Source organism: Salvelinus alpinus, chromosome 13 (assembly GCF_045679555.1).
Source record: "Salvelinus alpinus chromosome 13, SLU_Salpinus.1, whole genome shotgun sequence".
In the NCBI taxonomy this organism is placed as follows: domain Eukaryota; kingdom Metazoa; phylum Chordata; class Actinopteri; order Salmoniformes; family Salmonidae; genus Salvelinus; species Salvelinus alpinus.
The window spans coordinates 8,578,466-8,595,048 of record NC_092098.1 but is presented as its reverse complement, the minus strand read 5'-3'; the positions used below and the strand labels follow the sequence as shown (position 1 = coordinate 8,595,048).

The following is a 16,583-nucleotide window of genomic DNA, read 5'->3' as shown; positions in this document are numbered from 1 at the left end:
ATCGCCTCCTTTGAATTCCATGCTGTCACAGTTACCAGCCCTTTCAAGCTTAACATCCTTATCATTTATCGCCCTCCAGGTTCCCTTGGAGAGTTCATCAATGAGCTTGACGCCCTGATAAGTTCCTTTCCTGAGGATGGCTCACCTCTCACAGTTCTGGGTGACTTTAACCTCCCCACGTCTACCTTTGACTCATTCCTCTCTGCCTCCTTCTTTCCACTCCTCTCCTCTTTTGACCTCACCCTCTCACCTTCCCCCCCTACTCACAAGGCAGGCAATACGCTTGACCTCATCTTTACTAGATGCTGTTCTTCCACTAATCTCATTGCAACTCCCCTCCAAGTCTCCGACCACTACCTTGTATCCTTTTCCCTCTCGCTCTCATCCAACACTTCCCACACTGCCCCTACTCGGATGGTATTGCGCCGTCCCAACCTTCGCTCTCTCTCCCCCGCTACTCTCTCCTCTTCCATCCTATCATCTCTTCCCTCTGCTCAAACCTTCTCCAACCTATCTCCTGATTCTGCCTCCTCAACCCTCCTCTCCTCCCTTTCTGCATCCTTTGACTCTCTACGTCCCCTATCCTCCAGGCCGGCTCGGTCCTCCCCTCCTGCTCCGTGGCTCGACGACTCATTGCGAGCTCACAGAACAGGGCTCCGGGCAGCCGAGCGGAAATGGAGGAAAACTCGCCTCCCTGCGGACCTGGCATCCTTTCACTCCCTCCTCTCTACATTCTCCTCTTCTGTCTCTGCTGCTAAAGCCAATTTCTACCACTCTAAATTCCAAGCATCTGCCTCTAACCCTAGGAAGCTCTTTGCCACCTTCTCCTCCCTCCTGAATCCTCCTCCCCCTCCTCCCCCCTCCTTCCTCTCTGCGGATGACTTCGTCAACCATTTTGAAAAGAAGGTCGACGACATCCGATCCTCGTTTGCTAAGTCAAACGACACCGCTGGTTCTGCTCACACTGCCCTACCCTGTGCTTTGACCTCTTTCTCCCCTCTCTCTCCAGATGAAATCTCGCGTCTTGTGACGGCCGGCCGCCCAACAACCTGCCCGCTTGACCCTATCCCCTCCTCTCTTCTCCAGACCATTTCCGGAGACTTTCTCCCTTACCTCACCTCGCTCATCAACTCATCCTTGACCGCTGGCTACGTCCCTTCCGTCTTCAAGAGAGCGAGAGTTGCACCCCTTCTGAAAAAACCTACACTCGATCCCTCTGATGTCAATAACTACAGACCAGTATCCCTTCTTTCTTTTCTCTCCAAAACTCTTGAACGTGCCGTCCTTGGCCAGCTCTCCTGCTATCTCTCTCAGAATGACCTTCTTGATCCAAATCAGTCAGGTTTCAAGACTAGTCATTCAACTGAGACTGCTCTTCTCTGTGTCACGGAGGCGCTCCGCACTGCTAAAGCTAACTCTCTCTCCTCTGCTCTCATCCTTCTAGACCTATCGGCTGCCTTTGATACTGTGAACCATCAGATCCTCCTCTCCACCCTCTCCGAGCTGGGCATCTCCGGCGCGGCCCACGCTTGGATTGCGTCCTACCTGACAGGTCGCTCCTACCAGGTGGCGTGGCGAGAATCTGTCTCCGCACCACGTGCTCTCACCACTGGTGTCCCCCAGGGCTCTGTTCTAGGCCCTCTCCTATTCTCGCTATACACCAAGTCACTTGGCTCTGTCATATCCTCACATGGTCTCTCCTATCATTGCTATGCAGACGACACACAATTAATCTTCTCCTTTCCCCCCTCTGATAACCAGGTGGTGAATCGCATCTCTGCATGTCTGGCAGACATATCAGTGTGGATGACGGATCACCACCTCAAGCTGAACCTCGGCAAGACGGAGCTGCTCTTCCTCCCGGGGAAGGACTGCCCGTTCCATGATCTCGCCATCACGGTTGACAACTCCATTGTGTCCTCCTCCCAGAGTGCTAAGAACCTTGGCGTGATCCTGGACAACACCCTGTCGTTCTCAACTAACATCAAGGCGGTGACCCGTTCCTGTAGGTTCATGCTCTACAACATTCGCAGAGTACGACCCTGCCTCACGCAGGAAGCGGCGCAGGTCCTAATCCAGGCACTTGTCATCTCCCGTCTGGATTACTGCAATTCGCTGTTGGCTGGGCTCCCTGCCTGTGCCATTAAACCCCTACAACTCATCCAGAACGCCGCAGCCCGTCTGGTGTTCAACTTTCCCAAGTTCTCTCACGTCACCCCGCTCCTCCGCTCTCTCCACTGGCTTCCAGTTGAAGCTCGCATCCGCTACAAGACCATGGTGCTTGCCTACGGAGCTGTGAGGGGAACGGCACCTCCGTACCTTCAGGCTCTGATCAGGCCCTACACCCAAACAAGGGCACTGCGTTCATCCACCTCTGGCCTGCTCGCCTCCCTACCTCTGAGGAAGTACAGTTCCCGCTCAGCCCAGTCAAAACTGTTCGCTGCTCTGGCACCCCAATGGTGGAACAAACTCCCTCACGACGCCAGGTCAGCGGAGTCAATCACCACCTTCCGGAGACACCTGAAACCCCACCTCTTTAAGGAATACCTAGGATAGGATAAAGTAATCCTTCTAACCCCCCCCCCTTAAAAGAGTTAGATGCACTATTGTAAAGTGGTTGTTCCACTGGATATCATAAGGTGAATGCACCAATTTGTAAGTCGCTCTGGATAAGAGCGTCTGCTAAATGACTTAAATGTAATGTAAATGTTATTTACAATAAATGTGACTCCAAAATGACACAATACATTATTTACCATTCATTTCTTTTGGGCACAAAATAATCTGAAACACAATCAAAACAAACAGCAAATGCATCCATTCACAAGCTTTATGTAGTTATTGTGTGCTATGAATATGGGACCAAATACTAAACGTTTTACTAGTTCAATACACATATAAGTGAATTTGTCCAAATACTTTTGGTCCCCTAAAATGGGGGGACTATGTACAAAAATAGTTGTAATTTCTAAATCGTTCACCCGATAAAGATGAAGATACCCTCATAAAATCTGACAGTCTGCGCTTTAACCTCATAGTCATTGTATCATTTCAAAACAGCAACAAAAAATGTCACTGTCCCAATACTTTTGGAGCTCACTGTATATGATATTTATATAGCTTCTGTATATGTCTGGGATATTAATTTATGTATAGGTACAGGAGGTATTAGGAAAGAAAAATAGATGCTTCTGTTTGAGCACAATCAGTGCATCATGGAACTAGCACTGTGAAATTGAATCCTGGCCCATAATTAATTGTTTTTCTACTATTGATCTGGTGGAAACAGCAAGGAGTGCAATACTCCAGCCTTAGTTTTTCTGAAGTATTCTCAAATAATGAAGTTCACTTGCAAGGCTTTTTTTGCGGGAATAACGTTGTGTTATTGTTTTATTAATGTTCGACGTTGACAACTAAGAGCTTTAAAGATTGAATACTGTATAGATTACAAAGCAGCAACGTTGTGTCCTCTTCTTCTCCGCAGTCTCAGAACTCGGATGACATCTTGGTGGCTTCTGCTGAGTGTCCCAGTGATGACGAGGACCTGGAGGAGTGTGAGCCTGGAACAGGTGAGTCTGTCTGTCAGCCCTGGTCTGGGGTTCAGTGTCATACCAAGGCCCTAGGAGGGAACAGGACCTCCTAGTATCACCTACTGTCTTCCTACACTAGGGACCAATAGGCTTTAATTTAATAATTTAGTAAGGTTTTAATGAGCTCATGGATAAAATCGAATGTGCCTTGATCTAGCCCTATCGCTACTTTCAAAGTTGTAATTTTGTCTGTTCTCATCGCTCGTCTTTTCCTCAGCTACTACCTCTGCTTTGAACTCGCTGTTAGGGGAGATTTCATTACTGCCACTAGCGAGCAAGATCTTATCTCAAGATGAGAAGATCTCATGCTATCCTTGTGCACTCCCATAAACAAAATAAGAAACAAACGGGGGGAAATAGCTGAGGCCTTCATGTAGGCTTACATTTGGTTGTCGGAGGCCGTGTTCATAATATCAAGCTCATGGAAGGTTCTGGTGTTTGTGGATGACTGATCTTAATATTCCTACAGCTATCACTGCTTCTGACCTTTTCAGAACGGCTCCATATTTCACTACTGCCTGCCTGGCCCTGGCCAGTGTGAGCTGTCAAAGAAAGGCTGCAAAGACACAAATGTCCTGGCGTAGTCTGAAAGGCCGTTTTGGTGAAGGTCAGGAGTGGGGTTGGACAGATCTGTGGCACACCTAGCGCTGAGACAGAGGAGCATTTCCTCTTCTACGTTCTAGTCTTTAGCTCGCCAAATCACGCAATGCAGCTGGGCTTCATAGTAGTCACATTCATTACTAGGGTTACTCATGAAATGTATTACATGTACAGTTGAAGTCGGAAGTTTACATACACTTAGGTTGGAGTCATTAAAACTCATTTTTCAAGCACTCCACAAATTTCTTGTAAACAAACTGTAGTTTTGGCAAGTCGGTTAGGACATCTACTTTGTGCATGACACAAGTCATTTTTCTAACAGTTGTTTACAGACAGATTATTTCACTTATAAGTCACTGTATCACAATTCCAGTGGGTCAGAAGTTTACAAACACTAAGTTGACTGACTTTAAACAGCTTGGAAAATTCCAGAAAACAATGTAATGCCTTTAGAAGCTTCTGATAGGCTAATTGACATCATTTGAGTCAATTGGAGGTGTACCTGTGGATTTATTTCAAGGCCTACCTTCAAACTCAGTGCCTCTTTGCTTGACATCATGGGAAAATCAAACGAAATCATCCAAGACCTCAGAAAAAAAATTGTAGATCTCCACAAGTCTGGTTCATCCTTGGGAGCAATTTCCAAACGCCTGAAGGTACCACGTTCATCTGTACAAACAATAGTACGCAAGTATAAACACCATGGGACCACGCAGCCGTCATACCGCTTAGGAAGGAGACGCGTTCTGTCTCCTAGAGATGAACGTACTTTGGTGCGAAAAGTGCAAATCAATCCCAGAACAACAGCAAAGGACCTTGTGAAGATGCTGGAGGAAACGGGTACAAAAGTATCTATGTCCACAGTAAAACAAGTCCTATATTGACATAACCTGAAAGGCCGCTCAGCAAGGAAGAAGCCACTGCTCCAAAACCGCCATAAAAAAGCCAGACTACGGTTTGCAACTGCACATGGGGACAAAGATCATACTTTTTGGAGAAATGTCCTCTGGTCTGATGAAACAAAAATAGAACTGTTTGGCCATAGTGACCATCATTATGTTTGGAGGAAAAAGGGGGATGCTTGCAAGCCGAAGAACACCATCCCAATCGTGAAGCACGGGGGTGGCAGCATCATGTTGTGGGGGTGCTTTGCTGCAGGAGGGACTGGTGCACTTCACAAAATAGATGGCATCATGAGGCAGGAAAATTACGTGGATGTATTGAAGCAACATCTCAAGACATCAGTCAGGAAGTTAAAGCTTGATCGCAAATGGGTCTTCCAAATGGACAATGACCCAGTCTCGTTTGTTGAAATGAGTGGACCAAGGCGCAGCGTGCGTAGAGTTCCACATTATATTTAATAATGAAACTTACAACCAAAACAACAAAGAATATAACAAACGTGCAGTATTGCAGTGCTCAAGTCAACTATACAAAAACAAGATCCCACAACAAACAGGTGGGAAAAGGCTGCCTAAATATGATCCACAATCAGAGACAACAATAGACAGCTGCCTCTGATTGGGAACCATACCAGGCCAACATAGAAATAACAAAACTAGAATGCCCACCCTAGTCACACCCTGACCTAACCAAAATACAGAATAAAAAGGCTCTCTAAGGTCAGGGCGTGACAGACCCAAAGCATACTTCCAAAGTTGTGGCAAAATGGCTTAAGGACAACAAAGTCAAGGTATTTGAGTGGCCATCACATTTTTTAGGCAGAACTGAAAATTGTGTGCGAGCAAGGAGGCCTACAAACCTGACTCAGTTACACCAGCTCTGTCAGGGGGAATGAGCCAAAATTCACCCAACTTATTGTGGGAAGCTTGTGGAAGGCTACCCAAAACATTTGACCCAAGTTAAACAATTTAAAGGCAATGCTACCAAATACTAATTGAGTGTATGTAAACTTCTGAACCACTGGGAATGTGATGAAATAAATAAAATCTGAAATAAATAATTCTCTCTACTATTATTCTGACATTTCACATTCTTAAAATAAAGTGGTAAACCTAACTGACCTAAGACAGGGAATTTTGCTAGGATTAAATGTCAGGAATTGTGAAAAACTGAGTTTAAATGTATTTGGCTAAGGTGTATGTAAACTTCCGACTTCAACTGTACAAAACAAGAGGCTGCTGAAGGGAGGACGGCTCATAATAATGGCTGGACAGAGTAAATGAAATGGCATCAAACACCTGGAAACCATGTGTTTGATGTATTTGATACGATTCCAGTTTTTCCGCTCCAGCCATTACCACGAGCCTGTCCTCCCCAATTAAGGTGCCACCAACCTCCTGTGATGTACGAAGGGGTCGTTTTTTTCTTACTTGTCTGTGTGATAAAAGGCTTGTTTTCATGCAAATGTTTCAAGAGTTTCAAAAGCGACATTAGATCATGATAGACGATTGGCTTTACTTGTCGCCAGTTTGTCCTGTAAGATGTCACAATTTATGCAGACAAATGGTCATTGTCATGATCCTTCCTTCTCCACCTATCCTCTTGCCCCTCCCTGACACTCCCTTTTATCAATAACACTGTCAGTAGAGGTGAATCGGGCCCTTGACTTGTTTTCATTGTCTTTCTAACCTTGATATTAGTTTTTTAGTCATTTTGTTGAGGTGGCTTGAGGAGGTGTGGTTATGTTTCTATAAACATCAAGGATGTTCAACCTTAGTAAACTACCAAATATTGTTACTGGCATGCACACATCCGTCTGCAACTGCAAATCAAATAATTAAGGATGTATGTCAATGTTATGCAGCTGTTTTTGAATTTGTTTTTCTCTTCATGCAAAAATCATGTGGCAATATGTTGATGTACGTAAGTGACCTTATCCCATGGTTTGCTGTCTTTTTTTATAAAGAGATGTCCAGAAATGTGAACTTGTAAGCAAATCCATATTATAGATAATACTGTATACTTAAAAATCTTCCATATTAATTATCTTGCCCCTACATGGCGTAATATTACATGATTTGGAACATTGTAGCTATATAATGAGCATATTGTGTTTGTAATGTAATGAGCACAATTGTTCATTATTCGTGTCTGGGGTCTCCTAATGCTCCTCTAATGTGTGTCTCCTACCCTCTCTTTGTCTTTTCTAGGAGGTGAATTAGTGTTGCCTATAATAACAGTGGATTCCCTTGAGCCCCCATCCATCGCCACCCATTACCCTGCTATCCCCCCTCCTCCCACCTCCCTGTCCCCACTTGAGACCACCAAAGAGTCCCTGATGCTGTCCAACCCTCACCCTCCCTGCCCCCCGGATCAGGAGGACTGCGGTGACCCTGTGGAGGTCTCGGCCTTCGGTTCTGGGGAGATGACGGAATCAGATGATGAGGACTTTTACAAAAACTCCCCTCTGGTCACTGACAGGACAGTCCTGCATCCTCCTCCTCCCCCCGCCGTCGGTGAGGGTGGGGCACAGAAACCCCACAATCCCCGCCCCCCTCCTTATGCTCCCACCACCAACCCTGACCAGCTCCACATCCCCGCGGGCAAAATGAACACCCGTGACCAGGTGCTTCTGCCCCCTGCCCCTCCGTCATCCCGGTATACACCTGGACTAACTTACCCCCCCAATTTCCCCCATGTGCCCACAGCCGACCCTACAGCCCCCGGTGAGAAGGTCATGCACCCCGGCCTGGTGGATAGGATCGGGGAGTCCAGTAGCACCACAGGGATGGTGGTTGGCATTGTGGCAGCTGCTGCCCTCTGCATTCTCATCCTCCTCTACGCCATGTACAAGTACCGCAACCGTGACGAGAGCTCCTACCAGACGGACCAGGGACACAACTTCATCAGCAACCCAGTTTCCGAGGGCAACGGGGCCATGGTCAAGCTAGAGAAGACACCAAGCACAACCACGGCTGCAGTAGCTAAGACAGTAACCAAGGGCAAGAAGAACAAAGACAAAGAGTATTATGTCTAAGAGAGGGATGGATAGAGAAGTAGAGAGCGAGAGAGATAGGCTAGAGCAGGGTTTCCCAACTCCAGTCCTCGAATACCCCGGAGAAGCACACCTGATTCAACTTGTCAACTAATCATCAAGCCCTCAATCAGTTGAATCAGGTGAGTTTGTCCGGGGCAACAAGAAAGATGTGTGCTGTTGGGGGTACTCGGGGACTGTTGGGATACACTGGGATAGAGGAAAATCATGGAAAGGGGGTTCTCCCAAAGAATTTCACTTCCACATTATCCTCTTGATAAATACAGTGGGGCAAAAAAGTATTTAGTCAGCCACCAAATGTGCAAGTTCTCCCACTTAAAAAGATGAGAGAGGCCTGTAATTTTCATCATAGGTACACTTCAACTATGACAGACAAAATGAGAAAAAAAAATCCAGAAAATCACATTGTAGGATTTTTAATGAATTTATTTGCAAATTATGGTGGAAAATAAGTATTTGGTCAATAACAAAAGTTTATCTCAATACTTTGTTATATACCCTTTGTTGGCAATGACAGAGGTCAAACGTTTTCTGTAAGTCTTCACAAGGTTTTCACACACTGTTGCTGGTATTTTGGCCCATTCCTCCATGCAGATCTCCTCTAGAGCAGTGATGTTTTGGGGCTGTTGCTGGGCAACACGGACTTTCAACTCCCTCCAAAGATTTTCTATGGGGTTGAGATCTGGAGACTGGCTAGGCCGCTCCAGGACCTTGAAATGCTTCTTGCGAAGCCACTCCTTCGTTGCCCGGGCGGTGTGTTTGGGATCATTGTCATGCTGAAAGACCCAGCCACGTTTTATCTTCAATGCCCTTGCTGATGGAAGGAGGTTTTCACTCAAAATCTCACGATACATGGCCCCATTCATTCTTTCCTTTACACGGATCAGTCGTCCTGGTCCCTTTGCAGAAAAACAGCCCCAAAGCATGATGTTTCCACCCCCATGCTTCACAGTAGGTATGGTGTTCTTTGGATGCAACTCAGCATTCTTTGTCCTCCAAACATGACGAGTTGAGTTTTTATCAAAAAGTTCTATTTTGGTTTCATCTGACCATATGACATTGTCCCAATCTTCTTCTGGATCATCCAAATGCTCTCTAGCAAACTTCAGACAGGCCTGGACATGTACTGGCTTAAGCAGGGGGACACGTCTGGCACTGCAGGATTTGAGTCCCTGGCGGCGTAGTGTGTTACTGATGGTAGGCTTTGTTACTTTGGTCCCAGCTCTCTGCAGGTCATTCACTAGGTCCCCCCGTGTGGTTCTGGGATTTTTGCTCACCGTTCTTGTGATCATTTTGACCCCACGGGGTGAGATCTTGCGTGGAGCCCCAGATCGAGGGAGATTATCAGTGGTCTTGTATGTCTTCCATTTCCTAATAATTGCTCCCACAGTTGATTTCTTCAAACCAAGCTGCTTACCTATTGCAGATTCAGTCTTCCCAGCCTGGTGCAGGTCTACAATTTTGTTTCTGGTGTCCTTTGACAGCTCTTTGGTCTTGGCCATAGTGTAGTTTGGAGTGTGACTGTTTGAGGTTGTGGACAGGTGTCTTTTATACTGATAACAAGTTCAAACAGGTGCCATTAATACAGGTAACAAGTGGAGGACAGAGGAGCCTCTTAAAGAAGAAGTTACAGGTCTGTGAGAGCCAGAAATCTTGCTTGTTTGTAGGTGACCAAATACTTATTTTCCACCATAATTTGCAAATAAATTCATAAAAAATCCTACAATGTGATTTTCTGGATTTTTTTTCCTCATTTTGTCTGTCATAGTTGAAGTGTACCTATGATGAAAATTACAGGCCTCTCTCATCTTTTTAAGTGGGAGAACTTGCACAATTGGTGGCTGACTAAATACTTTTTTGCCCCACTGTATCCAAAGTGTAGGGTGTAATTGTTACATTTGTGGCAAAAAAATATATAAAAAATATCTAATTTGCGATCAGTATTTCCCCAATTCCTGTTAAATTATGCTTTGAGAATTTGTATCACATACCAAATATTGTATTGGATAACATACCATTTCATACAGGATAAGAAGCATATTCATTTTGCTGTGTTTGTATATAGCACCACTATCTATCAACTGTATGGTTATGGTTCCCAGTGAAAACTCAGTTTAAACCATTGTACTATAGAACCAGGTTTGCATGAATGTCAGTTCATCATGCTCTATCTCAAGTCCCTATGTCTTTGTAATGAAGTCAGCGGTATCAGTGTGTACTGAAAGGTCATTATGGTAGATAAGGACAGAGCAAACCAGTAGAGTTTACTAGATTAAACTAAAGCCATACCCATATTTGGAGATTGGGTGACCCACCTTCTCTGCAGACTAGCCTACCCTATTTTGTGTTATCCCACATAAAACAACTTTCCACTCTGTCTATCTCTCTGGTTGTCCATGGTGCTATGTTAATGGTCCAATATCATTGAACCATGTTTCCTTTTGGGAAACTACAGGTTTTCAAAGGGAATACACCAATTCGCAGCTGAATTTAGCCAACAAACCCACTATCTGGATGGATGAGATGAGCTGGATTCTCTCATCTCTGTGTGAGAAGAGATCACCAAATCTACAGTGTGTCATTCATTCCATCCAGGAACAAGTTCCTCAAGCTTAACACATCTCACAAAGCAAAACGCTCCTGTAGCAAAGACATTGCTCTGTAAACATATTTGTATGTATAGATGTCTTGGGTTTGAAAAAGCATTGCTTCTGTGTTTGTTGGAGTACACGGGGGGGGGGGGGGGACAGGCATGAAAAAGATACTTCATGTGAGAGATGTTCTGCCCCCACGGTTACCACTGTCAACACTCCAGCCAGATCCCCCTTTGAGGAAAGTAGAGACAGTGAAAATGAAAGGGAGCTGCAGGACACAGTCACTTTTGAATAACTTTTTCTGGGTGTTCCTGTGGGGGGGGGACATGCTCAAGCTTGTGTCAAGAGGCTGGCTTTCGCTTTCCTTCTTCAAAATTGGCACACAAAAAAAAACTGGAAAGGCACAAACAGTAGAAAAATCTCTTTGAGAGATAAATACTGTGTTACCTTTGAAAGCAAACCAAACATTTATTCTGGTTTTTCTACCCATGAATAAAAGACTGTTCTGTGAGATGAACTATTGAAGGTTTGTGAATTGTATAGCTATTTCTCAGATACTTCTGTGTTTCTCTTGTTACCATTCCTGCAGTTCCGTTTTTTTATGTTTCCTTTTAATCCGATACAGATGAAAGGGAGCATTTTGTCTATGATGAGACACCATTGTCTGACTACAGAGACCCATTATAAGTATTTTCTTTTTTCAATGTTGAATAACATGACATTTCCATTAAGGACAGGTTAGTGATTGTATGTAAACGTATCAAGAGAAAACACAAAGGATGATGTGCACTCTTTTGTTTCATTTCTTCGTTTTATGTACATTGAAAAACCTGGCTATCTTTGTCTGTTGTTGCCATTCTCTCTGTTGTATCATGTTTACATTTTCAATTTCTGTAATTTCATCTTATTTTTTTATGAAGTGCCATTCAACATAAACTTCTCAGAGTATATTCCTGTCCTAACTCAATGATATTGTAAAGTGTTCCTGTGAAATTAACCTTAATATGTGTACAGTACATTGACAGAGGGGAAATACAATTGGTTATATACTTCGTATACTCCTGTGTTGTGTGGCTTTTTTATGAGTGCAAATGCCTCATCAAATGAATGGGTTGCACTTGAACTACTACACACAGCCAGTGGCGTCATTAGGCTGGGGCTCTGGGGCTTCAACCCTGGATGTTTTTGGTCCAGCCCTGAACCTTTATATGGTCCAAAATTGTTATTTCATTTTGTGTTACATTTCAGTGTGATATGAGTTTGCATAACCACACATCAATTGCGCTATTCAGGATCAAAAATAAAAAAGAATGACACATTTTAATAACAGAAATAAACAATCCAATATACTGCACTAGGAAGAAGCACCTGGAGTGACGCAGTGCCTGCTGTGATTGGTGGAGATTTCACAAAGCAGTGGACCACTCACATCCCTTGACCCCTCCCCTACCCCTACAGCACCAGATAGATGTCAATGTCATCACTCAGCAAAATGCCTGTTACTCAGTCAGAGTCTGCAGCACCTTTCTTCTGACAGAGAGGCAAAAAAATGCAAGCAGGTTGAGGATGCAGTGAATAGGGTGGAAAGGGCAGAACAGCTAGAAAGTCAAAGTGCATCAGCAGAGTTAGCCACAGGTTTGTGCAGGGTTGGTGGTAGCTAACTAGCTAGTCTCCTTCAGTATAAGGGTTGGCTAATGCTGATACGCTAGCGTTAGCGCTCAGCATCCTAAAGCTATTGGGTGTCAGTCAGAGTTAATTAACAGTATAGTTAGTGAATGGGCAAGCTTGGGATGTTTGATATAAGTCATGATATTAGGAAAAGTGTTTATTTCCAGTGAGCGTATTTAAATGGGTTTTGTTTCTGTAGCTAGCTTGGCTGGCTAGTTCGGTAGCTACTGGTTGGCTAGCTAGCTGAGACCGAAGAGATGAGACATTTTTTCTAACTGAAGCACATATCTTCTGACAGTAACACAGTGGCCCCCTGTGGACTGAAGCTGAACTTTAATACAACATTATATTTAACCCTGTTTAAAATTAGCAATGTTGAGGTGGTAGAACTGACTAAATGAAATGAGTCGTAGAGGTCTTATAACCTATTCCATTCGCCAGTTAAACATGCTTGGCTCATGTTGGATATTTCCATATAGGCCATGTAACTATTTGTAAAGAAACTGCCCATCATTAAATTGGTGAAATTATTTAATTGAACTTTTATTTTTATTACTCTTTTTATTCACTTAGCTACTTACTTTTTCTATTGTTGTTGCATTGTCGAGAGGTTAACCTGCAAGTAAGAATTTCCTTGCACTGTGTACTTCGTGTGTATCATGAGTATAAGACAAATAAACAAACTTGAACTTAGAAGGGGGAGGGCAGCCAGAAAGAGAGGGAAAAAGATGGCCAGCTTGAAGGTGAACAAAACATTGAAAATACAAAGGCCCTTAAGCTATGTGTTCACAAATGTTATGTAATCTAAAAAGCTCACATTAGCTGGTAGAACTGATTAAATTAAATGAATCATAGAGGTCTTATAACTTCTTCCATTCTACAGGTCTTTTTTTGGCTCATGTCACTTTATATTCATATAACCTAGGGGCTATGTACTGTAGCTTCTTATCTGTCATGTTTGGAGTGGTGTTAAACTGTTATGTGGACACTTGAATTTTTCTTTACAGTTGAGTTCCCTGGTCGTGTCAGTTTACAGTAACTTACAAGAGTAACTGCCCCTAAAAACCAACTTCTCATTTAGAAAAGAGACTATGTGGCATCAATATGAGTCAGAATTGACTACAAAGTGTAAATAGGATCATTTTGATTATAAAGTTAGTCTTGTACGAAACTCAATTTTGTGAGACTTGTGGTCATAACTGCATCACAATGTAAATGAAGGTTGGGTTAGTTTCAATCCTGCCCACAGCTGGCAGCACACGAGTAATCCTAAATTCGGACTGCAGCTGCACGCAACCCAATCATAATACATGTGGTAAATATGGGTTGACTTTGGATATCCCTATGGGGCTAGTTAGGGCTCATCGGTAAATTACACAATGTACATGGGACAATATATTAAAATTACAATAGCTTAAAACCTCAAACCAATGATAAACTGTAGAAATTCATAGACAAATATTGAATGCATTTAATGAGAAAACTAAAAGGTGTCCAACATGAAAATAGTGTCTAATTTGCATTGTGTAATTTATTGACTAGCCCGGAGATAGGCTATCCAAAGTCAGGTCCCACACACCAGCCGACTGAAGCTAATTGGCAAAGTAATTTGGCTAAATCTTCCCAGTGGCGTAAAGTACTTAAGTAAAAATACATTAAAGTACTACTTAAGTAGTTTTTTGGGGTATCTATGCTTTACTATTTATATGATTTTTTTGGCAACTTTTACTTCACAACATTCCAAAAGAAAATAATGTACTTTTTACTCCATACATTTTCCCTGACACCCAAAAGTACTCATTACATTTTAAATGCTTAGCAGGACAGAAAATGGTCCAATTCACACACTTATCAAGAGAACTTCCCTGGTCATCCCTAATGCCTCTGATCTGGTGGACTCACTAAACACAAATGCTTTGTTTGTAAATTATGTTGGAGTGTGTCCCTGGCTATCCATACATTTAAAAAACAAGAAAATTGTGCCGTCTGCTTTGCTTAATAAAATGAATTTTAAATTATTTGTACTTTTACTTTTGATACTTAAGTATATTTTAGCAATTACATTACTTTTGATACTTGTATTTAAAATCAAATACTTTTAGACTTTTACTCAAGTAGTATTTTACTGGGTTACTTTTTCTTGAGGCCTTTTCTATTAAGGTATCTTTACTTTTACTCAAGTATGACAATTGAGTACTTTTTTCACCACTGACTCTTCTCACCTGTGAACACACTCATGAAACACCCACATCAAACCACACCCTGAAACCAACTCACAACTGAATTCAGTCATAGCCTCTAGCATTTCTTAATGAACCAAATCTAAAACGAGGCCAAATCAGGAAGTGCAATCACCCTTTAAAACTAACATGTTGCACTTCTACCTTGCTACCTTTTAGATGAGCCAAGGGGAAGGACAGATGAGAACAGCAGGCCAATAGAACAGGCCAGTGGAGCATTTAGAACAGCAGCAGCCAGGGGCAAATGGTAGGGAAGAGGATAATTTAGATGACTCAGACACTGGCCCAAAACAAGTTCAGCTACCCCAGTATCCCCTTGACTGTTTTGGATTGCAAAACTAAAGAGACACTCCAGACAAGACACAGAGACAGCAACAGAGAGTAGGATATGATGGAGCAAGATACACCAGGCAGACACAAAGAGAGCAACAGAATAATAGATGATGGAGAGAGACTCCAGACAAGACACAGAATGCAGAGGGGTGAGCACACAGACTGTATCACTTAAAGCTGCTTAATAGATTCAAATCACTGCTGTGTGTGTGTGTGTGTGTGTGTGTGTGTGTGTGTGTGTGTGTGTGTGTGTGTGTGTGTGTGTGTGTGTGTGTGTGTGTGTGTGTGTGTGTGTGTGTGTGTGTGTGTGTGTGTGTGTGTGTGTTGTGTGTTGTGTGTTGTTTTGGTTTTACTATCCTTATGGGGAACAAATGGGGACATTTTGCCATTCCCTACAAGGAAAAAGGCTATTTTAGGCTTAGGGGTTAGGTTTAGGGTTAGGGTTACAATTTGGGTTGGGGTTACAATTATGGTTAGGGTTAAGGTTAGGAGGGTTAGGGTTAGGGTTAGGGAAAATAGGATTTTAAATGGGAATCAATTGTTTGGTCCCCACAAAAGTGTGTGTGTGAGAGAGAGAGAGAGAGAGAGAGATAGGGTGTTTGGCTGATAAAAAAGGGCTTTATATAAATAAATAACATTTGATTGGGTACTGTGGGATTATTTAATCAGTTTGGCTCGTTGGACAGGTCAGAGTCTATGTTTGAAGTTGTAAAGTGTTTTTTTTTCAATACACTGTAGATGTACTGTATGTGTTCCAGAGAAGAGAGTAGAGAGTGTTCCAGAGTAGAGAGACCCAAAGTAGCAACTGTAATTGAGTACTGGCAATGTCTGCTGTAGCAAGTGGGAAGGTGCAAGTTACCTGAACAATATCTCAATGTTCTAATCTCTCAATGATCATCTCAAAGTGCTGTTAAATAATAATACAAATTGCCAGGGGGAAATGCCCCCGAACCCCCCTACTGGTTTTGGGCTAAGCCCCCAGTGTCTTCAAATCCTAGAAACAACCCTGCACACAGCCACCATAATGACAGCATAAACATGACTTGGCATCTTCAGGGTTACCTTCAAATGTCATGTGCATTCATTTAGTGGTAGGTATGCAGTCTAATTTGTCTATCCAACTAGCTAAACTGAACTGTCACATGACAATGTAACATCCGGTGTCAAGTAAGGTTGTGTTGAGTCATTTCATAAACTAGCGTCAGCTTCTGGGTGACTAGCAGGTTAGTTACAAGACCATTTTACCTTTGGAGGATATCTTTCTATACAAACGAATACATGTACCACTGTGCAGATATAAGCCATAGCATCAGCGTTTCATCGTCTCTTCCACTGAATGGTCTAAGGGCTGGGGTTAGGCCTGTAGGGATGGAAGTGGGCTGCCTACTGCCGTGTCTGAATGCTTCGGAACTGTTATGTTTGGGAGTGGATCCCTTTCACCTGCTTATCAGGATGTAATTCTAATGAACAAAATCAATCAGCACTAAATACTCATTGCAGCCAGTACACCAGGACCAGTTGAGCCTGCTTCATGTCTAGATACTGTATTTATAAAGCTAGAGACACATCAGAGCCAGTGGCATATTGGAATGGGAACAGT

The 16,583-nt window shown here is 43.2% G+C and overlaps 1 protein-coding gene across 6 annotated transcripts in view; it reads left to right on the top strand.

The window, feature by feature from the left end:
* Positions 1-8,448, top strand: part of LOC139536951 (neurexin-2-like) — a 322,196-nt gene extending 313,748 nt beyond the window's left edge. For all 6 annotated transcript variants that reach the window (XM_071337713.1, XM_071337712.1, XM_071337711.1 and 3 more), the window contains 2 exons: positions 3,485-3,569; positions 7,304-8,448. In XM_071337713.1, coding sequence (XP_071193814.1) covers positions 3,485-3,569; positions 7,304-8,130 — 912 coding nt within the window. In that variant the 3' untranslated portion in view covers positions 8,131-8,448. The remainder of the gene's footprint in view (positions 1-3,484; positions 3,570-7,303) is intronic.
* The last annotated feature ends 8,135 nt before the right edge of the window (positions 8,449-16,583 follow it).